The following is a 26,452-nucleotide window of genomic DNA, read 5'->3' as shown; positions in this document are numbered from 1 at the left end:
AAGGAGAGCTGCGTCTGGAGCCTGGCACTGTCACTGCTGCTTTAGACACGTATGATGTGCTTCTCTTGCTGAAAGATGGGTTGGGTCTCTGCAGTTGGGTATCACCTCTGCTCCTGGTACCGTAACTCACCATCCCCCTCTGTGATCAGTGGTATTGTAGTCAACCAGCTTGCAGATAGGTGATTAATAAAAGACCAGGCTATCATTTTAAGTTTAAATTTAGACAAAATAGGTAAATACCTATAATAAAAACAAGAAGGAATTTGCAAAAAACAGGACGTTAAGAACTGTTAACAAAACACGGCGTTGGGAGAACTGATGAACACCATGAATATGTCAAGCTAGGGCATAACAAAAGCTCAAGGGGAACCAAGTTGTTAATAAGAGCCAACAGAAAATTACTTGAACTGTGAACTGTCTTAATTAGCACACTAAAAGATCCACCCTCGTACAAAGAAAGCCCCTTACTAAAAAAGCCCCCTCCTCACAGAACATCATGTGAGGTGGGAAAAAAAAAGCTGTACTTTAAAATGGAGGCAAGGTTTGTAAGAACCAGTGAGAACTAAATGTGACTAAACAGTAAACGATTGTTATAAGTCTATGAAGTGTTTTACTCTGCGTTGAGAGGTAAGTTTTTGTGAATTACCACCTAGCTCCCACTTTGCACAAACTAGAATAAAAAGACAGTGATTTGAAGAATCAGTCAGCAATATGCAGGCGAGCGGAGGTTATCTTTATTCGGCAGCGCTGGGTGCATGGGGGATCGCTCCACCAAAGTCATGCACACCGAGGGGACTTTTCAGTCCCCCCTTTATACAAGCTACTCATACCTATTCATTAGTTTTCCAAGAAATCGTTTACACATTCATTACAATTCTGAGAATTCATTTACATATCACGTGCCTGCACAATGTCCTTGAGGAGTTGTCTCTACGCAGACTCTATTCCTTAGCCGCCACGTTTAGTCTTCATCTTCACCACGTTGCATGTACAACAGGAATCTAAGACCAAATGTCCCTTCTAAAGATAACCAACCCAAGGACTTAGCAGTCTGTGCATCCGTCATGTTGCAATAAGGGTTCTTGGACATCTCCCGACTTTAAGCATAGGTGCGTCATCCTTTAGGTAAGTGGTACAGTATCACTATTCATTCCCCCCTTTTCTAACAACTTTTGCAAATTCTTTTGCAACTACAAAAAAATCATTATGCCTTATGATCATTCTTTGACAGCACCAAACAAAACATTGAAGTAATACACATATTATTCCTAAAACTATTACAATAAGTATTATAACAAAAGCATGCTTTAACCATTCCAAATTAGGTAACCACGAAGTCAGTTTGTTCCGTATAGTTTCAAAACTCCATGAGAAATTGTCTGTAGTAATTTCATCCAGGATCTGCACCATGTTCCATATCTTATGGATGCCTTGTTTAATCATTCCATCCATCAGATTGGGAACAAGTATTTTGCCCTGGGTTTCCAGGACATGCTCCTCCTGCCTTGTTTGAGCTTTCCAATGAGTTATTATCACTTTTCATAACGACTGTGGTGGTTTGGTTTAATATTTATAAATCAAATCTAGGACCCAACATATATGTTTTGTCATCATATAGACAGTATCCTTTACCATTGCCTGGCTTTTTCCAAAAGTCTGGCCAGTTAGGCCATTTGCCATCTAGATAATTCCAGTTTTGGGAGGCCACCCCATACAGGGGTGTTATCAGGCCTCCCTTAGGAAGAGAGGTACATATCCAGCATTCCTTAGCTTTCGTGGCATTAACAATTCTTGGCAGTGTTTGAAGATGGGTATTGTTTATCCATGTTTCAGTTTCTAAAATCTCTACAGTTATTACAATTAAGATCAGAATAACTGTACACAAATATCCCTGATCCTTTTGACAGTCCATTGTGTTTCTAGAAGTTATTACAATTAAATAAATTACTATTACAGAAATTACTATTATAATTATGATCTAATAAATTGTAGTTTCATGGGTCCTGCTGAGGTGACAGCCCATGATTTCTCAGGAGTTTTCTTTATCCAAGAATAGTGAATCCAGGCTGGTTGTTCTCTTATCTTGAGGGCGGTGAAGGTCAGCAGCAGCACCTGATAGGGTCCTTCCCACTTTTCTTCTAAAGGTTTCCCTGAAAAAGTCTTTATATACACATAGTCACCAGGTTTAAAGGAGTGAATTGGTTGATCTAACCCCCTGGCCCTTGTTCCCAGTATTTCTTTATTTATAACCTTTAATTGTCCCTGGAGGGCCTTCACATATTTGCACAAATATCCCTCTCCCAACTGTCTTAGATCTTCTCCAGCAAATTGTAACTGGTACGGTCTCCCATAATATTTCGAAAGGGCTTAATTTTTCCTTTGTTCTTGGCTTAGTTCGGATTCTTAGTAATGCTAAAGGGAGAGATTGTGGCCAAGTTAGATTTGTTTCCTGCCCTATTTTTGCTATTTGTTGTTTAATTAAATGGTTCATTTTTTCCACTTGCCCACTTGCTTGAGGTCTGTAAGGAGTATGTAATTGCCAATCTATTCCTAATACTGTACTCACTGGTTGTATTATTTTGGCACAGAAGTGTGAGCCTCTATCAGAAGAGATTGTTGCCGGTACCCCAAAACAGGGAATAATCTCATTCAACAATCCCTTTGTTACCTCTCTTGCTTTGTTTGTTCAACAAGGGAAAGTTTCTGGCCAACCGGAAAATGTATCAGTCATAACTAATAAATATCGGTACCCCCCTTTTCTTAAGAGTTCAGAAAAATAAACTTGCCACTGTTATCCTGGATAATTTCCTCTATTAATGTTCCCTAGTTTTATTCTATTCGTTACATTGGGATTATTAAGTAAACACAATTCGCATTTCTGAGCCACCTGCTTTATTGTAGTGTCCAAGTTTCGCCCTATCAATTTTTGATTTAGACTTTTATATATCGTGTCAGCTCCCCAGTGAGTCTTATTATGTTGTTAGGGCTGTGGTCCATATTAAATTGGATGGTACCACTATATGACCATCTGCCAAATAGGTCCACTTATTTATTTTACCATTCATGTCCTGAATTAGCTTTAGATCTTTAGAATAGTTTGGCTCCTGATCTGTACTTACAGTTTGGATTTTACCGTCTGGTATTAAGGATAATTCCTCCTTTCCCACCTCCTCTGCTACTCTTCTGGCCTCATGGTCGGCCAGGTGGTTTCCAATTTCCAAATCAGTGCCTCAATGGGCCATCTTATGTTCTTCCTTCCTGGATGACCCTCTTATAACAGAGGGGGTCATTCCTCACATCAAGGTCTTGCATGGCATATGTTCCCACTGCTCAGCACCTACGGTGTTGCAGCCAACAGCGGAGCTCAAGATTCTTCTTGGTGGCAAACACAGGCCAACCCAGTCTTGCCCTTGACTATGGTAGGAGCTACTTGACCAACCTTATTCCTTGTACTTCGTTGTCAATGCAGTTTCATCTGCGCATCCCATAACAAGTCACCGTCATAGCAAAACACACAGATTCACATTAGTAGAACTACTACAGAGTGTATTTTATTTTAGTTTTTACGCCAATATCCCCCACAGCCCAGTTGACCAAGGGATATTGTTTTACCTGAGTTAGGCAGGCCTCCTGCTTATCATTTTTACTGTAACAGGTAAAGCATTTTTCGCCTTACCTGGAATTTATTCCCAGATATACCTGGTTAAAGATTTCTTTTACTTCAGGGAGATCCTCTTTTCCACTTTTCTGCTGAATTAAAGATAAGCTCAAGATTTCAGTTAATTGATTATTTTGGTGAATTTGGGATTCTTATTGTTTTCTTAGTTTGTACTTTAAAGGTTTCAGGATGTTTTCCTGGTGGCCAGCAGCTCCCACAACTGTAACAAATTCTTTTCACTGGAGTTTAACACTAATAAGTTGGTTTTGTATTCACTAAAAATTCCACCTCATTTTTCCTAGTCCCTAGTTCACCAGAACCCCTTGCTGGTTCTTTAGCTTAGGGCAATCTCGCTTCCAGTGCCCACTTTCCCTACAATATGCACAGTGATCTGATCCCATAGGAAAGGGATTCACTCTTTCACTTCTGCCTGACATTCCTCCTCTGTCTCTGCCTCTTCTCCTCTACCAGTTTAGCACGACCCAGCTCTTCTTTTACCTTCTGTACACCTTCCCTATTCCTTCTATCAACTTTTCTACATCACGATTATCTAGTAACAATCAACTCGAACCTTTATCTAGTCCTATTAGATTATGCTGATAAGTCTTTCACAACCAACTTTCCTAAATTTCCCCATCAAAGATTCACCTCTATTCTCCTCATACCCACTGCCTGCCCTAAAGGGGCCGTTACCGGTCCTGTTGTGCTGCAAATGCTGCAGCAATTGGGGTGACATTGTCAGGTCCTTCTGCTTAATCGTCAGCAACAGCAACCCCCTCCTCCTCACCAGCAGGATTCAGGGCAGGAGATGCTCTTCCTGCTCTGCAGGTTACACAAGCCTGCCTCTGCAACAGCACTTCTGTTTTAACTCTTTCTTACCCTGAATGCAAATCTGCTCCTTGTTGCTTTAAGTCTGTGTTCTTACATATCAGCCTTTGCAGGCAAACAGCAAACACCCTGCCATGCGTCCAGCAGGACTCAGCCGCACCTTCGAGGGGGTACGGGGGGGTACTGCGTCCTTCCTCTGTGCACAAGGGACAGCAACCCTTACCTGCCACCGTGAACTACCCTGGGAAATGAAGAGGAAGAAGGCTGTAAAAGTCCTAATGTTATTATTCACCAATACTGCCTCCAGCAGCTATTTGCGGATGAGTGCTAAATGCCTCTGTTTACTCAAGACCAGTTCACACGGAGGAATGACTCTGTCCTGACCTGTGATTCACCCTCACTAGATGACAAACTGGTAAACACAACAACTTCTCCTTAGGTGAAACCTGAGTAAATTAACTTGCACCCTGAGGCCATTTCCTATCATAATAGGATTTCTAAAGTCTGGCTTAGAAGGTCTTGCTGAGGAACCAGTGAACTATTCTCACTGATGGTCCTTTTATTTATTGCCAGGTGATTACATGTAAGCATAGTATTATCTTGAAAGCAAATAACCCACTTCTGCAACCTGCAGGTTAAGGGCTCAGACTCAGCTAGCACACCTTGAAGCCATGGGTGGTAAATGCCAGCCTTTGCATCACTGCTACACACTTGAAACTACCAGCCAATTCCTCTCGACAGGAGACTGAAACGGCAATTCCTCAGCAGCCCTTGCAAATCCATGTGTGGTGGTCTTACCTCTCTGGCCTGTCCTTAACTCCTCCTTACCCTAAATCTGCTATTTGGTGAACTTTCCGTGAACTGTTGTGACTGAACTGGCAGCAAAACATCCAAGTCTTTGGTCCTACAAGGTCAAACCGAAGGTGATCTTCTAGTAGAAATACGTAAGCCCATATGGATATTATCCATCAGGTAAGTCCAGCATAGTAATCAAAGAAAACTGCTCAGTCTCACTTTGAAGACTGTAACCAGACTGAAAGGGATCAAGATTTTTCCAGGGTTATAAACCTACTTTCCCCTCATAAATCCCACGCTACTTAAAATACAACTAAGGAAAATCTACTTTAGCCTAATCCTGTTTAAACCTGGTCTGACCTGGTCTCCTCTGGGAGTCAAATGGTCCTGTGTACAAACCATTGAACAGGCTCCCTTGGGAACTCAGGGAATAGTCATCACATACCAAACTTCTTGCTGACCTACTAAAGTAAGCTTGAACCAGATCTACAGTAAGAATGCTGTCAACCCAAGGAAAATCCTCATCCACAAAATGAGGCAGGCTGGGTGGGTTTTAAACAGTGTAAGTGTACACTGTGGTAAGTAGGTAAACAGGAATGAGGAACAGTGAATTAGATTGCTTTTCCTCAGATCTGTGCTACAACCTTGGTGATACTACAAGTGAAGATTCACAGTGGGACTTCATCCTGCCTCACTACATTGCACAATCACCAATCAGACAAAAATATTAGAGGGACAAATGTAGGTCTCTGAAGATGAAAAGCCTGAGCTGTGTAGGGAGCATTTTTCCACCTACACGTTTGCCATGCAGTAGCTCCGCAAGCACCTTGTGCTTCTAACACCTCTCACAAAAAAGTACACCGACAAGCTGTACGAGTACATCACCACCACCAAAACGCTTTCAGAAGACAAAATACATGAAGTACATGTAAAGACCACTGTCAATGAAGTCTGAAAATAAAAATCAACCAGTAAAAGCAAAGTCCAAATATCATCTCTAAATATGCCTGGTTAACATTTAATGACTCCTTTCAGACACTGGATAAAGGGACAGAGATACCTATCTCCGTAGGTATCAGTGATAAGATGATGTAGCAGTGGGAAAATGAAGCTGAAAGAAAAAAGGTACGAGCAGGGCTCCATACCAAATCATGACTTCAGTTAATCCTTTAAGTCATGTTGCCTCCATGTATATTGACTGAATTGTTGGAGCTATAGGAAGAACCTAGAAACACATGAACAAGGAAGACCAGGTTAGAAGTGACTTACCATCAACAGTGCTCACAGCCCTACCAAAATGACCACAAAAACCTAACAACTCCTAAACAAAGCATTTTAAAACTGTTGATTTTTCCCCTAACAGCAAACCGAATCACAGTGAGGCTGGTTGCCTATGGGTATGGGGGACAGTAAAACCAATTCAGATCTAGCCGTGTTTTAAGTTTAAAAGTAGCTTAGCAAGCGAAGCCATGGGCAGCTAAGGTGTCGAGTCCAATTAGGCAAGTACATTTGGCTATTATGCAGTCAATGACCAACTCTTTCCTTGGATTTAGACATTTTGCATGAGCAACACAGCTTTAGTGATCCATTTAGCAAACACAGCCCCAGTTTGTCATTAGGGACGCTCATTTTACTCTGATATTCATGCTGGTCTTATACAGAGAAGGTCACTTTATAACCACAGTATATGACATTGCAAATATCAGACTTGGGTCCAGTCAAATCCTTTGAGATATGGCATGTAACTGGAAGAAAAATGAAAAAGATGAAGGCACTTTATATATGAATTCCTCGATATACACATGCTTCCTACACATATTTACAATACATGCACAACAATTAAAAAAAACAAAACAACTTGCTGCATAGTCACAACAACATAACTGAGAAATGTCACCTCTGTATGGAGTATAAATAGCACCACACTCCAACGGCAGTCATCTAGCATTAAAGGCATCCCAATGGGACCTTGGAAGGAGAAGGGGGGGTTTGGAAATGCCTTCACTTGGCAAAGGCCATGGACAACCTCACTGTGAAACACCTGCAGAGGCAGACACTTGACCCATGTGGTTAGTTAAGTGCAAGACTTAACCTGCCTTATTATGCCAGGACCAATAACACAATATAGTCTAGCCTGCATCCATGTACTCAGGTGCAAAAGTAGATATAGTTGTCCTATTAATTTTGTTTTCTCTCCCTATTGAGTAAACCTCAGTTTATGATAACAAGGCTTATTGCTACCTGGGAATAAATGCTGTGAGTGGTTGTAGGCAGGGACAAAAAGGCTAGGACTACAAGGAGGTAAAGATACAGATACCTTACTTAAGTTGAGTCAAAGTAACAGTCAAAGTAACAAATCAGCAGTCGAGCTACAAGTGTTTTGTAAGTATACTGCCATCTTCAACAGTTCTACACCTCTATTTTCATTTTGATCACAGGCTGCCTGTAGTCTGCTATCTTGCATCCCACATAGCAAGACTTGCTTCTTCCACTGAATACAATTCTTTAGACCTGTCAGAAATCCAGTTCTTTGTCTTGTTGTGCTGTTGTCCCCTTTCAAGCAGAAATGGTATCTGCATTCTTTTCAGTCCAGCAGAAAACAACAAAAACCACAAACCCCTAAACCCAACCCTGTTTATTCTTGGGCCATCACCAAATTACTACTACAATGGGCAATTTACAATCTACTGAAGCGTTTACAGTAGATTAAGGGGTAATTCAGGGCTGTGAAATGGCACTTAAAAAAACCCCACAAACCACCCAAACTTTCCTCTGTTAGGTATGGACCTCACTGTGGGGGTAACTAATCCTAACTGCACTCATCGAGAGAACTTTGGTCCTGGACTATTTTTTAATGTTTCCACAAGTTTGCACTATTTTTCCAGCTCAGGTTTTCTATCTGTTCCCCTCATGTAACTGTTTGGGTTTATCACTTATTAATTCTAATGGCATCCAGATACTTTCAGGTGTATTACTCAGGAGACAAAAGGTCTCTGGCAACAGCACAGTCCAACTTCTCTGGGCGTTTCCAAAAAAAGGGAGTCAGTAATAAGTCATTTGTGATAAAATGCATTTTCATTGTTTGGCTAGCTTAGAACCCAATACAAACAACAACAACAAAATCACACACCTATACAGAAACCAAAGTTCCTTTTCTTACTGAATCACTGCTACTTAACACACCTGGATACCTGAAATAAGCCAATTTCCTTATTTGCTGTGCATTTCCTCCTTCAAATATATGCATCAGATTACATTCCTCAGCAGCTCTACAGTATTAAGAAACCAACATGCATTTTGACTCAGACAAGAGGCATGAGTCAAATCCTTGTTAAGTATTCTCTGAGTGACTAAGAGACATGATAAATACAAGCAAGTGTCTAAGACATGGCCTTACACTTGTGAATACTGACCTTCCAAAACACATGGCAGAGTAACGAACTTTCAGAAGCACGTGTTCAAAGAGCTAAGTATCAGAAAGACAGTCAGGGCTTCTCGACCCCATGGCATCCTTATGCACCACAACCAAGTCATCTGGCAGCTCATCAGCCTTAGAGCAACAGGTTGTAAACACCACAGGAAGCTCATCATTGTACTCCAAATTCCAGTAACAGCTGTCAGTAAGTTTGCATAGGATCCTGTGGAACATGGTATTGCAGTTACAACACTAGCTAGGCAAGTATTTCCCAGATTGAAGATTACCAAACAGCTTTTAGCCGCTTTTATTTACACATTTGTTTGTATGTTCCTTTTTGTTCCCTAACTAAAATAAAGTCCCCATCATCTGGTATGCTTGTTTGGGACAGAGGAAGACTCTTCCCAGAACAGCATGTTTATGTGTAAGTTAAAAACATCTCAGTCTAACAGCCAAACATTAGACAAGGATCAGTGTCATGTGAACTGATCATGTTTCTTTCCTGGAAGACGTACCACAGTGTTCGCACCCAAGTATAAATACTACCCCTGTCTCCTTTGTCAATACCTGCTCTTTTTAAACAGCCTTCCCCTCCTTTGGGTGTTCCTGAGCCTCCACAGAATCAGGGCTCCTGAATGATTAGAGACACTATACAGATTATTAGAAGAACAAAGCTCAGGGGAGCTTGCAGACTTACATTTGAGTACAGGCTCACACCCCACTTGTGAGCAATTTACGCATGATACAGTTCATGATTTTATAGGACAATGATGAATTTTTCATTCCACACACTCCTCCAGATCAACTCTTTCAACAAGTCTTCCCAAGTACTGCCTTTGTTCAGATGAAAAAACAGGGAGAATGAGACCATCATAATCATTAACTACCAGTATCAGTACTATTACCTGTCCTTACACACTGTAGCCATGACTGTATCAAACCCAGACACATTCTCCTCAAATATCCAGTTACAGGGCATTCTCAGCTTCAAAAGAAAAAAGTGAACAGCATATTATGCCGCAGTGCAATAGTGATTATGCTTCAATACAGAAGGCAGAAAAATGATAATTTTGCTGCTTTAAAGTAATTCCATGATTAAGTTATAAAATTCATCCTGGAAAATGAAGTCCCAGAGCATACCTGTGTTCCCTTATTGGAGATGTATATAGTAGCTGTAGTAGTAACATATCACGTGAGTGGCAGCTGACTGGTGGGATGCACATTATCCATTTCTGATACAAGCAATTTTTATGCATAATCCAGCAGTAAAGATTTCTTCCTCCAAGGCAAAATGTGCTGTCCTTCTTATTGGGAAGGATAAATCTGGCATATTTAACATCGTATTTGGATGCTGACCCTGACAATAACTCTGCCCAGGTCTGCTGATGAAGATGTGGACAGAATGGCGAAGCCAGTGTACTGGTTCTATTGTAACAGATCCACTGGAAAAAAGTTTTGTAGGCAAAAGAAAAAGCCTTTGAAGTTCGTTGCTAGTGCCTTCCTTTGCTCCCTTTTAAGCACGCTGCTGTTTGCTGGTATTTTTGTCAAGCCATCGAGTAGTTATCTGTATTCCAGCTGCTCACACAAGTTATTTTAGAAGTTGGTATATCCAAATAAGAAATGAAGACATAGGCAAGCTTAAGCATAAAGACAACATCTATAAGAATTTTATACTAACTTTGCACCTTGAACTTTACAAGCCCACTTTCTGATCACAGCAATAACTAAAACCAATAAACTATCACAAAGAAAGTATTGCCTTCTGTACATTACTTTTATTATTTACATAATACAACGTAGCATAGATGCTGGGTAGCATGATTATGTGCAGTACATAAATATGAACTATCTGTACATGTCTACAGATCTAGTAACTCAGAAGGATGAAGTCAGAAGCAAAACTGAGATGCTTTTAGTAATGAAGTAAAAACTATGACTGACTACTGCAATAGAAATCAGAAGTTCAGGAGTAGCGCCTTGTATACATACATAACTATTTACAGATGAGAACAGGCATTACCACAACACTAGTCTAAACTGTACTTGTTTTTATATAAACACAAGTTTCATACATCACAAAACCCCCTTCCATTATAACACAGAAGTGATATTACCAGACAAGCATCAGTGAAGTATAGTGCCTTTTCTAGAGTTGTTATTGTACAATGCTGTAGATAATGCAGCCCATGCAATACACCCAAGAACACTACAGTTCTACACTCAAGTACAATTAAAAGTAATAAAACAACCCTTCAAGAGTGGTTCCATCTACAACTGAATTCTACAGCAGCCATGTTGGGGATGGTTTTCCATGCAGAATGGTGCAACTGTTACACTGAAAACAGGAAAAAATTATGCCCTTATGAACTGTGAATACACAGAAGGTAAGCAGACACCACACTTCAGGAACTTACCCATCAGACACATGTCAGTTGACAGAGTTGCTGTGGCATGTCTAAACTTACATAGCTTTTTTTTGTAAGTCAACCTGTCAAGCTTGTGCTATGTAACATTTCTAACTATACAAGAAAAAGCTAACAACTGTTGCAGGCCAGTTCACATTTCCTTTGGGAACCTATGAAATAGCTTTCCCTTTATACTTATCTGATTTTATCAATTATACTGAGAAAAATGGAAAAGTGACTTTCTAAAATATGGCACCAACACTGATCTTACTGGCATGGTGGACCCCTCTACATAGCTTACATTCTGCTGAAAAACAATGGAGTGTGAAAACTAAAATGAGAATGAGATTTTAAATGATAGAATTAGACTACCAACCTTTTTGACATACCCTTCTTCAAAACAGGCACGTAACACTAGCCAAAGATGATATACTTCAAATACACTTCAAACAGTAGATATGCTGCAAACGTGCAGATAGCATATATCTGTTTGGCACATGTTAACTAGAGGGTCTGTCCCCTGTGCAAGTTTCTAACCATCCAATTATATCCTGGGGAGAGCATATATATTTTCAAGGGCTGTTATCTACCCAGTTCTGCCTGTAAGAAACACCCAAACATCCTGAAATATCATTAAGACAGACAAGGCTGAAAGTGAAACTTTGAAGAACAAAGGAAAATGGCCATGCACCTGCTCTTTCATGTTTTCCTAGGATGTATTAAGAACAAAACAAAGTCAGTCTTTTCACAAGCAGGTTAATTTATATTCTCTGGATTTTTTCAGCCACCACAACTGGGTTCTCTTTCCTGATTTTTGCTGCAGCTTCTGCTTTGTAATCATATGGGCAGTTATGCTTGTCAGAATAACGATGAAGTCCACAAAATAAGTTTCCACATCGGCAGTCAAATCCTGTAGATAGAAAAAGCAGCAACATCAATAGGAAGCTTCATATATAAGTTGTAAATTAGGGGCTTAGTCACTACAAGCAGGGTATGTTCATGTACTCTGACATACAGAGTAAGAAAGATGAACAGCTGTACTAATTTGTTGGGATCCTGAAGAAGCAAATTAAATTTAACGGTAGAGACATTTCACCAAGTTTAATCTAGCAAGAGGCAACTAATCATACCAATGTGTTCAAAATTGACAGGTGTTCTCATACCTGTAAGGCCAACCTTCTTTCTGCACATGAAACATCTGTTCTTCTTTGGTTTGGGCAGCTCAGGGGCTCTCTCTTCATCCTGGGAAGTACTAGGCTGAGAAACTGATGGGCTTGGTTGAGTAACAACTGTTGAAGCAAGTAAAGCAAGTAAAGGTTAAATTTCCTGTTCTTGACTTCACTAGCTATTCAGTAGCATGCATGTATTTCTTGTGTATTAAATACCTCTACTAAAGACCCTGATGTTTGTTTTCCAGAGGACTACATAGGCAAGTCTATGAAAATGTAAATCAGGAATAGGGATTTCCAGGTACTCTGTTCTTCCCTTTTGGCTCTACACAAAACAAATCAGATCTTCCCCACAGTCCCACCAGCTAGAAAATACAAGGCACTTGTTACACCTGTACAGGCGCATACAGGCATTAAGGATTTGGAAGGCACTCCAGAAATTCTAAGCACACATTTAATATTTTTAAAAAAATCATGTGATCAAGTAAGATTTAATATAAAACAATAACAGTATTGTCAGGGCTAAAGTTGTTGAACAGAGGGGATACCTGTAGAGAGCATAACTAATAGGAACATATTTTAGAAGGATTACTCTGCCAGTACACTTGTGAAGTCAAGATGCCTAAAATAGTTCACAAGGACAGCAGCTAACAAGCCACTGATTCTGTGACAGATCCAGAACACAGCTACAAGACACGCACAGTTTAAAGATTTCTCATGTTTTTGACACTTCCAGTAATTTAAAGAATCAAGTGCAGATTCACACTGACTATCTGTATTATTGTACTACATTCAGCTTCAAAATAAGTCATTCCTCAACTGCCTCTGTTATGAATACCTGCAGACAAAATGAGTCAGCTTTGATTTAAGTTCTCTGCAGGATAAAGGTTTGCCCTTCTGTGAATCTGATTGTTAAAAAAGTACTTTTTTTTTTTTCCATGAAACTTTTAAAATGTCATCTTTATATCCAAACTAGTACAGAGGAAAGCTGAGTTGGTTTTGTACACAACTTAACACCTGCTCCTGGTACATTTTTCCTGAACACTCCCAGCTGTATGACACCTATTGTTCTAAAATAGAACAAACTATAGAACACATTACAGAATAGGTAGCATATGTAGGCTTTAAGGACTTATTTGTAATAAACTCTACACACACAAATAGGATTTGTTAGTTGAGATGCTTTTGGATCAGTAAATGTTGTATCCTGTGAAAAGTGGATTTTTTTTTCCCCTGACTTGAAGAAACAGTTATATTGATTGGTTTTCTGTTTACCCTTTATACTCGTTTTTTAAAATTGTGTTTGCATTACCATGTTCACAGGTACTCTAAACACCCAGCTCACTATTACCACTAACCTAAAAAGCCTCACAATTCACTGTATAAGACAGCCTCCAATGAGGACTTCATAATCTAAACAAGATTTAAAAGTGACAAGCTCTCAGAGGTAATAAGGAATCTTCAGCGCTTAAAAAATTTCATGCAGTAAAACAATGGCTGCTAATATTTTCTTATACATTATAGCAACAGTCCTAACAAATAACCAAGGCCATTCATCACTTCACTTTAATTTCTGTCACCTGGCATAGATCTTTTCCTTAAAGTTTTGGAAATTCAGTCTCAGTGCTCTTCTGCCAGGTCTGAGTGATAGAACTATTATTACAGCACTAGCACCATGATCACTGATGCTATTGCTACTTCTTGGAGTAATTTCTGCTGCTTTGCTTTGAGAAAAAAATTTGGCTTGAGTAACATTCTAGATGAATTGATACAATCCTCTGAACTTGTGTTTAAATCTCAAGGAAAGCAGTGTTTGGTATCAATTAACCAGTCTGAGAGCCTGTGACTAAAAAACAGGTTAAGACCAGTGACATCACAAAGAGCATAAGCCTGCTGGATACTATGCACCTTGGCTAACAGCCACTAGCTACGGCCTTGAAAGTAATCACTAAACACCTCACAAAAAGCATGGTCAAACTCCTTTTAGATTTGCTATATTGCTAATTTGTTTTAAAATGAAGTTATAATCCTAAAACATGGCAGATTAAACAGAGGAACCAGAAATGCTCACACACTTTGCAAGTGGTGTATAGGTAGTCAAGGGAAGTTTCATCTGCATCAGAACCAGCTTACAAATATGAGCCCTGGGAGCATGCATTCTGTTTCAATCAGATGTAAAAGAAAATGCGTAAGTCATTCACAATACACACCAAGAGAAAATGAAAAGAGGAGCAACCTTTATCACTGCCTATCACGCCCACAGGGAAGGAAAACTGGAAACAGCAACTTCCCTGGAATCACCAAAGCAGAGATAGCCTAGTAGATCACTACCACAAAACAAAGACACTGAAAACAAATCCATTTAAGGGAAAATGTTACCAACTACTACAGATATACTTTCTCCTCTGCATGAAGAAGCTGTGACAACTGGCAGCCCAGCCAGGAACTGGAACATGACAAAAAGTATCTTAAGAAACTATAGCAGCACATTTCCTGAAAGGGATGATAAACAGGATCCTTCCCTCACCACTAAAACATATTCCAAGGAAAAGCAGAACACAACGAGTTAATAGGCACTCAAAGGTCCCAAGACAAGATGGGGCACAGCCCCCTAAAACCAAATAAGATGTTCAACTTATTACTTCCCATGAATACAGAACTCTACTATTCTTTTACACCAGTTTAGCTTGATGATGCATTTTTATCTTGTCAAACCTTCAAAAAAGTGCTTCTGAGTAATAGCTAGGACAGAGGCAAAGCTGCCTATCCTGCCTCTCACTTAAAGCTCTGTGAGAAAAATCCCTTTTCATCAACCTGAAAGATGAAAAATACCATAAACTGTAGTTGTTCTGGCATGACATCAGCAGCAAATATAAATTCATCAAACGCTATCCTGAGAACTGCTTGTCATAAAAGGGTTCCTTTAGCACGTAAGTCAAATCCAACTGGGCAAGTACAGTTCCAGTCCTCAATATAGGAAACTCATTTTATGCCAGACATCACAGCGTTAATCATTAGGCCAAGTCTCTGAATGACTGCTGTATGATCATCATGGAACAAGTGGCTGAAAAAAATGCTAAACATTGGAAAATAACCGTTACAGGTAACTGTAGACCTGCTTCCTCAGTAACAACTTTCAGATGAAGCAAACCCTTCACCACTAAAACAGGTTTCATCCCTTTTATCAGAGTTCCTGTTGGCAAATACCTCTCTCCATCACCTTGGTTATTTCCCTTCCCAACACTCAGCTCAAGAGGTTACCCAATCAGGTTTACTTCACTTGAGTTTTATCAAACCAGTTCTCCTTTTACAAGGCTGAAAAACATAGGAGCAAGAGATTTTCCGGGCTGAGCAGGCCTTTAACTATTGTTTTGGTCTTAAGTTTTTATCTGTAGGCACTGTAAGATGCATTTCCATGATGCCCAAGGAAGACTCACTGATCTGCTAGGATAACAAAGACTAATAAAAACCTAGTATTGGGTACCTGAAAAAAAAAAAAGCCATAAATATAGGCAATACATCATGAATTTGGGAAAACTTCACGTGCAGTCTGAGATAAGATGCATCTTTACAAAAGGCATGTGGGAACAGCAAGGCCACTGATGAAAAAAGTTAGCCACATGCCACAGCATGAAAGCTATTCAACACATACACAGAAAGGTCTTGGACACTGGAGAACAAAGTTCTTCTTCAGTCCCAAAGTATTAAATCACAGTGACCATGTGGGACAGCCATTCAAAATTACAAACCACTTTAAGAACAGGCTTTTCAAAACTGACATTAGTTTTTCTTACATAAACCAGTTGAGCTGCTGCAAAAGAGCATGCCTACCGTAAGTATTTTCCCCTCAAATTTCACACTGGAAAGGTATGAATCCTGTTTCAGTTGAACAAAACATGATGAAAATAAAGCAAACTTTTTAACCCTCCCTATATCAAAGTGCGACCACAAAGGGCTACCAAAGTAACACCAATGAGTTTTTTAAAGCTTCTCTGACTAAATAAAAATTAACCAAAACAAGATCCCAACAGCTTAAACTGCATGACTTTCACTGTACTATAAGTGGTAAGCACACCAGTGGAGCAAAGTCTTGAAAGCATAAGGAAAACTGATTTAAGCATTCTGACTTGAAGCTAAGCCCAAATCCCACCATGGAAGAACTGGAAAAATTAAGAACGAGATTAAATTACAACAAGAACAAAAGAGGTAAAGTCAAAAGTAATCAGAAAGACATTAGACTGCACTTCTGCAGAAATGGAGCAGAAAGCTGTACTAGAAACTGCAATCCTTACATTGCATATTAACAAAATGGACTTGTACATAAATACTGTCCATCTTTCCAGGTTAAAATTTTATTATGCTTTACCAGGCTTCCTGAGCATAAAAACTTTATTCTTTGTGAACTACAATTGCTATGTTGACCCAGATGCCCATGACAAAAGGCTGCAGAATAAGCTCCCATCATGTTTTATTTCATAACATAGAAAGTGAATAGAAACGTTTGGCAGCATGCAACCTATCTCCCACATGCCCAACTAAATAAAGTATTGAGTATCTTTACCGCTACATTAATACAATGTAAAGATACCCCAGTTTCAGTATCACAGAAACATGGTTTATTTGGTCACCATGAAGACTTGATGTCTGTGGCATACCACTGTTAAAGTAACAGTGCCCTATCACCAACAATGACAGAACCAACAGTTGGGTCCCCAGACACCTGAAGCAAGGTGAACAGCTTCAGGGCTTAGGAGAGACTAATGGATCCCTTTCAGAATTGTTTCAATCCAGGGTGAAGCTACAGCAGACATGGGGAACGTGAAGATGAAATTATTATTTCCAACACAAGACAGAATTGTTTTATCAGACAATTTTACCAACAGCCACAAATGAACTGTCTATACATAGCAACATGCCTAAAGTACTATAGTCATGCGTGAAAATAAGTCAGATTAACAAGGCACTCATTGCAACAAGATTAACAAATATCATCTTCAGTCTACCATATCTCAAAGCTAGCTGTTTACTTGGCGTCTTACTCACAGTACTACTTGCAACACACTGGTTTATCTACAATATAAGCAAGGGTAACCCATAACAGGGTCTCAACCTGAATGCAGGACTGTTGTAAAATAACTCTAATCATATTGGTTTGGTAGAAATCCAAGAGACACGTGAGCCAACCACCATTGCATGCAGTCTTCTGAAGCCGATTTACTCAGAAACAGGAAGGGTAAGCTAAAACATGAATGGAATTATAGAGTTCAGTATTTAGGTATTTTTAAAATTGTAGATTACACAATACCATAATCAGTTCAATTTCTGGTTCACTTTCTTTATAAGCAGTCATGCTCTGCAGCTGTGGCTTCACAAAAATGATAGCTAATTATACCACTCCCTAAAACAGAGCTATTACTGGGTTTTAAAAAAAAGCCAAACCACCAAAAACCCTGAAAGAACACCCCAAACAAAACTCCAAGTCTGATACACATGTTGATATCAATTAAGTCTGGAAACACCTGATCAGAAGCTGAGCATTCAGCAAGGTAATGACCTACAAAAGTGCAAGAAAATGCTGGAAATATCCTATAAATTTAAACAACATAGTTGTTTAAACATACTTGTTTTCAAAACAGTTTATTTTTTATCATTATATAACTATGTTACTAATATACAGTTCTTTTTCTTCTACAGATCTTCCATTTCCATTTGAGTAACTGCTAAAAAACCAACCCACTCATGTAAGGAACAGGCTCCACTATGCCTTCACCAACTTGGTAGATAGATTGCTCTGATTGCTTAACACAAGGAAAGGAGTTTGCTAGGTCTTGCATTTAATTCCTGCAACTCAACACAGCAAAAAAGCAACTATGAATCATATTTCTGTGACAGGTATATTCTGACTTCAGTCAAGACTGTATTAGAATTCAATCCCTAAGTGTAGAACCTTATCAAAATCCTGTAAGAAGTATTTTGTAAATAGTGCTTGCTTATGAATATGAGTTTGCACATAAAGTTTATACTTCTGACTCACCAGCAGTTCAGACAACTGCACTGAATATACACCACTGTTCCATTCTAAAACTGCAATAAACAAGTTGAACTAAGAAAGTACCAGTTACAAGAAAACAGCACATTAGACATGTGAATTACAGCCAACCAGAGCAGTTATATCCATCATGCCTTTCCTCCTTTAAATGTTAAGATACAATTAATTGTATTAGCACCAGATTTGTTCTGAATGAGAATCCAGGCCGCAATCTCAACCTGTGTGAAGGGGGTGGGAAAAAAAAAAATCAGGGTGAAAAAAAACAAAAAACCAAAACAATCAGGACAATTAAGCCTGCTAAGTTTCATTGGTCTCAATTTCACTACCTTGAAGTCAGTTGCTTCAATCCTAACAGCAAGCAAGTATAATTCTATGCTACAGACTGCTAAAAAAATAGATCAGTTCACCAGATGTAGTTCTAGTTTTAACTTTTTGGCTTGTAGGGAAATATCCAAAATTTGATTTGCCAATGAAAATCTGGCACAAGAGAAGGTGACTTCATACTGTTGAAGACATTGAGGGGAGAACAATCTACCTTGCTTGAAGACTACATTGTTTGTTCATGATCTGTTACTTGGTAATAGACAGTTATGAGGTGCAGTTTCTAGGGTCAGACTGTGCTTACAACTAGGCTGTGTTTTCATTAGCAACTCCACAACTGTAGCATTAGAGGATTACACCTCATAGACAGCATTAGCTTTGTTGTTATGAGGCGATGTAAATTATTTACCATTGTTTCAAATCCTCCTTGAGAGGGGTGACCAACACATATTGAATGCTGCTGGGAAAAGGAAGAGAAGAAAAAATGCAACTAGTCCAGACATGACTATTTTTATAAAAAGTCTTTTGCCTGCAAGACAGATCAGTGTACCAGTGACTACAGCTAACACTACACAGTTCAGAAGTCCAACAAACCCTAACAGCATATAAAGACATTATTCTATGCTATCTACAATCTGTTTAAATCATAATACTTAAAATAGAACTCTGCCATTGAGGCTGTCTCACAAATTTACAAGTATGTACTCAGGAAGGCAGTTTTGTTCCACAAGGTTTTTACCAGAACAATGAAGTTCTGGTAGTTTTTCCAGCAATCTCTACAAAAGCTTGTGACAGCTTTTACTAGTTTCAGCCTGCAAGGTTATTTACAATTAATACATGCTACTTTTGTTTCTCCTTCACCCTGTTCTAATCAATAGTGCTGTATGACACTACCCGTCATACAGCTGACCCACAGTACCTGAAAAACACGTAACAGATCAACAATAACTGAAGATTGTCCTTTACACCTGGCAAAAGGACAAATTCCTACTGGAAGTTCTAGTAAGAGTAAAGCCACCTGCTACTTCACCACCACCTCTACCACTACCATTTCATGTGTTCCTCTCTCCTGCTTGCCACATTTCAAGTAGGAATTCATAACATGGCGAGATGGGTATTGTAGCAAAGTCTAAATTATTTCTCATTTATGTACAGAAAACCTCTTCAGAAGACATCAGTTACAGGAAGTTAATAGCTGCAAAAATATCTTCTCAGTCTATACATAATAGAAAATCTAATATATTGTATAACTGTACTTTAATGCATGTCACAGAATCTTGACTAATCATGTAAGTCTTGTAGGACTTCTGGTAAATGGTGAAATCCTCTGTACAAATACTGAGCAATTAAATTCAGGTGTTAAAGCAGCCTTTGCTGGCAAAAATATACCTAGATAAAAATCACTTTTATACAGGGCTGAGTAGCACCTCCTACAATTTTAATTTCACTGATTTCAAAACTGAAAAAATACATTTATCTTCAACTTGAGTGAAGAGACTTCACACTAAAAATCAGCTTCTTACTAAACATAAGCTTTTTGTGTTTTAGAACTGTTAAATTTAAAAAGGGTGAATATAAGCATGGAATAAGTGTGCTAAGACATCCATTTGAACAAATTGGTATGAATTCACTTACTGGTTGTAGATAAGAAAGCTGCCCCTCCTCACCTCCCTCCAAGAAACAGTTTGCACTAACTACTACAGCTGCTAACTTCCAGTACAAGAATAAAACTTTTCATTTGACAATTCAAACCCAGCAATGAAGGCCACAAGTATCCCGCACCTGCAGAACAATGCTTTGGTGATATCAACTGATTACTCAGTTAGTTCAAGAATCCTAAACAGCTTTCGTTAGTATTTTTATACCAGTATTCCCTTCCCCCACAGCCTCACTCCTCTGTAAAAAGTAATTTATGAAGAATTCCATTCTCCACATGCAACAAGCCATTCTGACTGTCGTGAGTCAGCAGGATTTGTACTGCTAAACAGCACACACAAATCTTAACATTTTGACTTCAGAACCAAACGCCTTGCTGAAATGCGGTTTTAGCGTGCCTTACTCTTAAAAAAGAAAGATTTGGGAACCAAAACCACCCTCACAGGTGACAGTATTTTCACTAACATTGAACATGCCTCTTAAAACTCTACCGGGCCACTATCCTTTTTCTTGATTCTCTGAAGAGTACTCAAAAAAAGTACTTAATCACCTTAACGGTTCCAACACTGCAACTGGAGATGCCTGCTTAGAAAGTAAACAAACGATCAGCTTCTCTTACACCAACAGTTGAACCCACTGTTACTCTCCAAACATACCTGGCTCAGTCTCACTTTTTGGTGTTACTTTTTCCTCTCTTGAGATGCTCATTTCTGTCATTTGCTGCGTTACAGGCAAAGCGGCAACAGGCACGTTTCTGTTTAAGTACAATGAAACACAAAACTTACATTAGTTTTGCATTCATAATAACAGCTTAAACTGTCCAGATCTATTAATAAGCCACCTATTCAATTACTACTGATACATGTTCCTGTCCTCTGCTTCTGTTATCTTCAAAACACATCTTTTACTCCATTTTAGTTACTCTAGAAGAAAACAGGCAAACCTGTAGCAAGTGTTTCTTCAGATGAATCAGAAACATTCTTTTAAATGTAGCAGTCAACCCCACATATTTTAATCAGTTTTCATTTACACAGATTCATAAACCCCTGTCTAACAGACCGTCCTTTCTTCCTCTGCAGAAACTCACTGCACTAAGGCAGGATTGCTGCAGGCCTTCAGGCTGCAGTACACTCCAGCTCACTCAAACCTCGAAGTCATACCTTCATCTTACCTTGATTTTTCAGATATGCTCCCAGCAGCACCTTCACAGTTGTTTAAGCTAGTCTCTGCTCTCTGTACAGATGCAGCATCTGAGGTAGGACTGTTTGAACCACTGGCTGTTCCTATGTAACAGGAGTTTAAAAAATTAGTTATGAACAAACTGTAGAATATATGCTAGTCAAATAGTTTCATATACAGCTACGAACTGTCTGCACACCATCTTCACTGCTGCTGCATATTACTTCTTCCTTTAAGACAGGCTATACTGTTTACAACCAAAATACAAAGATTCCACAAATCTGTGCTAACAGAAGAGGCTAACCGGCAAAGCAAGTTATGGCTGAATGCCAAGTGTAGCAGTACACATTACACTTAAATTTTTATCTTTGTAGTAATTTAAAGTAGTATTCTCCTTCTTGATATTGTTTTAGTACACAGCTTTCAGAAGTTCTCCTGAAAAGTGTTCTGGGATTCCTCATCATCTTCTGTATATTTTAAAAGTAAGAAAAACAAAAAAGCCACAGACAACCTTACCCATTGGGCTGATTCTACCACTGTTCTGCTGTCGCTGAAGATGCTCTTTGTAGCAAACAGAACACATCCCATTTGTCCTAGGATTTCCATAAAATCCACATCCCGTACTACACAGCATGGGCCCTGGGGTCTGGTTTGTCTCCTGAGTCATTTCAATGCTGTAAATAAAACCAAGAACTGCATTAGGAGCTGGCATGTCACCAAAATCCATTATGGGTTATAGAATTAAAGTATGTCTGCTCACCCTGCACCCAAAAATGATACCAGTATTCTTAAAGAGGGTTATATGGATGTTAATATACCATTCAATAGCGCAATTGTATTGCTGAATAACATAGTTATGAACCTTTAAGAGAAGAAAGCATCATCACACCAATACTAAGAAACAATGTACTTGTTGAGTACTGAGCTGCATGTGCAGGTTATGACCAAATTAAATTCTCACAGCCAAAAAAGTCCTTTATCACCATCCTCTGAGCACTAATAGCGATATGCAGAATAAGCAAGACCAATTTCTTATCTATTAAAAAGTTCTGGCAAATAACAGCTTATTTCCCCCCCCAACTCCAGAAGAGCCCCACTTTTCCAGTAACGTTGATTTTGCATCATTTTGATGCTAATTCCACTATTAGCGGTTCCTACTCTCACAATACATTTATTAAACAGAACAATAAAAATCTCTGAAGTACTAGCACCAGCCATTTAAAGTCCGTATTCCTATCTTTAGAAGGAGTTTCCAAAACAAGACCATGAACATTGCTTAATTGTTTATGAAACCTGATACTGAGTACCAACTGGCAAGAACATGTGTACAACAGGCCCTTCAACCAAGAACCTAAAGAGCATTTCTGAAATAGTAAGTTTAGACTAGGTCCTACTCTTCCAAGAGAAATAAAATTAACAACTTTAAGCTTAAATATGTTCCATTACACAGCCTAAATATATAAAAAAAGCACCAGTTAAATTCTTTGTCTTAATAAAGTTACAGCGAGCCTTCTGAACCTCCGACAGGCAGACAATGCTAACTCTTTGCCATGCACTGCAGAAGTCAGGAGTAAAAATACTTCACCTTCATTACCAGTTAACCTCTGCAAAGCAAGGTTAGTAGAAAGAGTGAGCAGCAACCAAATCCTTGATTCCCAAAGGCAATAAAACTGGAACACAGTAATCAAGCAATCTGCTACAAATTGAGGGCACTAATAATACTGTGCTTGTCCTCCCAAAATTTAAATTTAGTAGAAGCACTGTACATGGCACCTGGAGACATTTTAGTGTAACCTCTAGATTCCTGTCTTTCTATTCAGGAACAGTCACATTAAGAGATATTTCACTGCTGATGCTCATAAGTCAAAAACACCAGAAGCAAATTCATTACAGTGTATAGACAAATACTTCTTTTAATTAAGGAATCCCACACTGCAAGTAGTACATTTACTTTCCACTAGTTTGACAACTGCAACTGACAGATGCCTTTGTCTAGCTAAACTACATCTCCAAGAGTTAGAAGAGCAGGAGAAAGTAAACCAGCAAAATTCATCTGCTCGTCTGCTGGTGGTCCCAGGACCTAATTTTCCAGGTATAAATACTTGTATTACTCATGCCTTTACAACACCTTCCAGATATAAATTGTTTCTTTCCAGGCCTACAAAACAGCTTCACGCTTACTGTGATAGTTTTACAGCTATGCACAGCAGTCAAGGAAGTCAGAAGAAACCATGACCCACCTAGAGAAATCTAAAAAAGCCAAAATCTTGTCATCTTGTCGTGTAGGCCTATGCCCATGCAATACAAACAAAGACCATACTTCTGCCCCTTTATTTAGCAGCTAAGCTCAAAGTGCTATCACACACCGCCACCACCAATCTCAACCGACTAGCTCCACTTCCCAATGAGTGTGCTGCAAACATGTTTCACCACTTACTAAACCTAGCTTTAGGTGCTAATGCTGGTATTAGCCTGCTACAAATCGGAGTCTCCACGGCTCCTTTATCAGCACATTCTCCCACTACTTGTAACGCACACCCCTAATTCAAAGCTCATGTCCTTGTCACCCCATGCCTGGTAAGTCGCACTTTGCCAGGCTCTGCAAGGTGACCCAGGTGCCAGCCCTGTTTCTCCTGAAAGCGCTCACCGCCGCCCTGCACCACCCTGGCCGGCCCTCGCGCACCGGCAGCCTGCTAAGCCCCCCTGCACCAGCTCCGTGCCGCTGTCCCGGCGATCAGCCCCCGGCCGCGCCGCCCCGGCCGGTCACATGGGCGAGCGCCCGCGCTTCCGCCTGTCAGACGGCTGCGACGTGACGGCCCGCTCCGCCGGCACGCTGAAGTCAGCCCCTATTTATATCTCCCGCAGGCCGCCGGCTCCGGCGCGACCCACCGGGCCCCGGCGGCCCGCCGCAGGAGACGGCAGCCGATCACCCTTCCCTTCCACGGGGGTGCGGAAATCCAATCCAGAAAATGCAGCATCACCGGCCCGTCATCTCCCGCTGCCATCGCCGCCGCCGGCTCGCAGCACGGAGGACGGCGGGGTGTGCTCGGGGCCCAGCGGGCCGCCACCGCTTCGCAAACGCGCCCCATCATCCCGGCGGTGGGTGGTTAAACCCAACTGTTCCTCTTCGGGAAGAGAAGAAAAGATTATGATTTTAAAAAAAAAGAAAAAAAAAGAAGTCTTCGTTCTGCCACCAACAGGAGCCGGTCTTCACCTCAGGGGTGCTCCTGCTTGGCCCCGGGACCTCCCAACACAATGAGAGCTTTTATTCCGCGTGTTAAGTCCAGCAGCAACTGAGGCCGCTCACCCTCGCCGTTACCAGCGAAGGTCGGGGTGTGGGGGGCAGCGTGTATCCTGCCGGCGCCCCGGGCCCTGCAGCTCAGCCGCCCTTCCGCCCCCGAGGCGGCGGGCACAACGCAGCGCCTGGCCGCGCAGCGGTCCCGCATTTCAGTATAACGGCGGAAATAAAGGCCCCAACGTGCACTGAAATCAACCATAAACCCCGGGAACTGCGTCAGCGATGGGCTTGCTGGCCTAAATACTAACTTACCTCATCATCCTCCTCTGGGAGAGGGACCACAGTTAAACAAGAGAAACACAGAAACAAAGCGCAAGGGGAGTTGACCGAGGCGGTTCGGGCCGCTCGCCCCTGCACGGCCACTCTCGGGGAAACCGGGGCGGAGGGGTCGATACGGAGAGTACGAATCGACACCGGGCACTTCCCGAAAAGGGTGAAGCCCGGATGGGCGAGTGAGACAAAAGCGGAGCCACTGCCAAGCGCCTGCAGCGCGGTTTAATTGCTACCCCCGCTACCCCCCCCCGCCTCCTCCGCCGAGGACACCGGAACACAAAAGACCCAGAGGCTGCGGGGCCAAGGAGCAGCTACGGCGGCCGGAGGTGCCCAGCCGGGGCGGCGGGGCCGAGCCGCTCCTCGCAAACCCCTGAGTCACGCCCGGGCCGCCCGCCGCCAGGCCCCGTGCCGCTGCCGGCTCCCACGGACTCACCACCGCCAGTCAGGGAAACCGCACAGCCTCGCCGCCGGCCGGGCACAGCTCTGCGCCGGCCCGGCCCCCGGCCTGGCCCCGCGCCGCGGACCAGCCGGCAGGAGGCCGCTGGCAGAGGCAGAGAGCGGCGGGATCGCCCGCGGGGAGGCCCGAGCACCCCTCGCTGCCGTGAGGGCCCTGGTTAGCCCAGCCCAGCCCCCCTCACCTACCTGCTCTCGGCGGGGGCCAGAAACCCCGCAGCGGGTGTCGGAGAAAGCGCCGCGGCAGCCGGGGCAGGAGAGGGACTGGGGGACGCGAAGCTGGCAGCACCGCCGCCGCCGCTTCCCTCCTTTGTTCCCGAAGCAGCGGCAGCGGCGGCCGCTGCGCGAAGCGAGATGCTCCGTAGACAGCAGAAGAGACGAGGGAAAGACTGAGAGGGACAGAGGGGAGGAGAATAAGAGGAGGAGGAGGAAGAGGGAGCAGTACCCACCCATCGGCCCCACCTCCTCCGACGCCACCTCCGAGCCGGGCCATGCACGCTGCCGCCCAGGGGCGGTGAGGAGCCGCGGGGGACGGACTGAGGGCGCGCACGGGGATCCGCGGCAGCGAGCGCACCGCCGCCCGCCCGAGCTGCGTCTGCTTCGGGAGGGTGCGAAGGAACTGATGCAGCGCGCCCGCCCCGCCCTCCGGGGGGCGTGGCCGTGGCGGCAGCGGGAGGCGGCCGAGGGCGGCGTGGGCGGTCTGGGATTCCCGGGGGCGGCGCGGCTGCTCGGCGTGGCGCTGGCGGGTGCGGGCCAGGCCCCGCGTGGGGCGCCTCAGCGCCGGCGCGTTGCGGGGTCCCGCAGGATCGGGGCACCTAGCGCCCCGCTTGTTCCCGCCCTGGCTAGATCCCTTGGCCCTTCTCTGCTTGCAGTTCTTTAGGCGAGCAGCGATGCTACCTGTACGTCAAATAAATATCGGGCGACTTTCTCGGGGCTGTCAAACCCCACGAGCA

The 26,452-nt window shown here is 41.9% G+C and overlaps 1 protein-coding gene across 4 annotated transcripts; it reads right to left on the bottom strand.

Moving 5' to 3' along the window:
* Positions 1–10,451: 10,451 nt before the first annotated feature.
* ZFAND5 (zinc finger AN1-type containing 5) lies at positions 10,452–26,127 on the bottom strand. Of its 4 annotated transcripts, none has more exons than XM_055699483.1 (6): positions 25,949–26,127; positions 21,992–22,149; positions 21,468–21,579; positions 20,953–21,050; positions 12,265–12,390; positions 10,452–12,011 (listed from the first exon to the last, which is right to left on the bottom strand). In XM_055699483.1, exons 1-6 carry the CDS (start codon positions 25,990–25,992, stop codon positions 11,863–11,865), a joined length of 687 nt encoding a protein of 228 aa, XP_055555458.1. In that variant the 5' UTR covers positions 25,993–26,127; the 3' UTR covers positions 10,452–11,862. The 4 variants fall into 4 exon arrangements, with proteins under 4 accessions (XP_055555458.1, XP_055555461.1, XP_055555460.1 ...); XM_055699486.1 differs by having other exon boundaries at positions 25,962–26,099; XM_055699485.1 differs by lacking the exon at positions 25,949–26,127 and adding an exon at positions 25,689–25,903.
* Positions 26,128–26,452: the final 325 nt, after the last annotated feature.

The sequence above is a fragment of the Falco cherrug genome, chromosome Z, assembly GCF_023634085.1.
Source record: "Falco cherrug isolate bFalChe1 chromosome Z, bFalChe1.pri, whole genome shotgun sequence".
Taxonomy (NCBI): Eukaryota; Metazoa; Chordata; class Aves; order Falconiformes; family Falconidae; genus Falco; species Falco cherrug.
This window is presented reverse-complemented; position numbering and strand designations above follow the sequence as displayed.

Coding starts and splice junctions, on each gene's coding strand:
- ZFAND5 (XM_055699483.1), bottom strand. CDS start 25,992: ATGGCCCGGCTCGGAGGTGGCGTCGGAGGAGGTGGGGCCGATGG. Junction 22,150..25,948: donor GGAGGAGGTGGGGCCGATGG/GTGGGTACTGCT, acceptor TTTTATTTACAG/CATTGAAATGACTCAGGAGA. Junction 12,391..20,952: donor AAAAAGTGAGACTGAGCCAG/GTATGTTTGGAG, acceptor TTGCTTCAACAG/TTGTTACTCAACCAAGCCCA.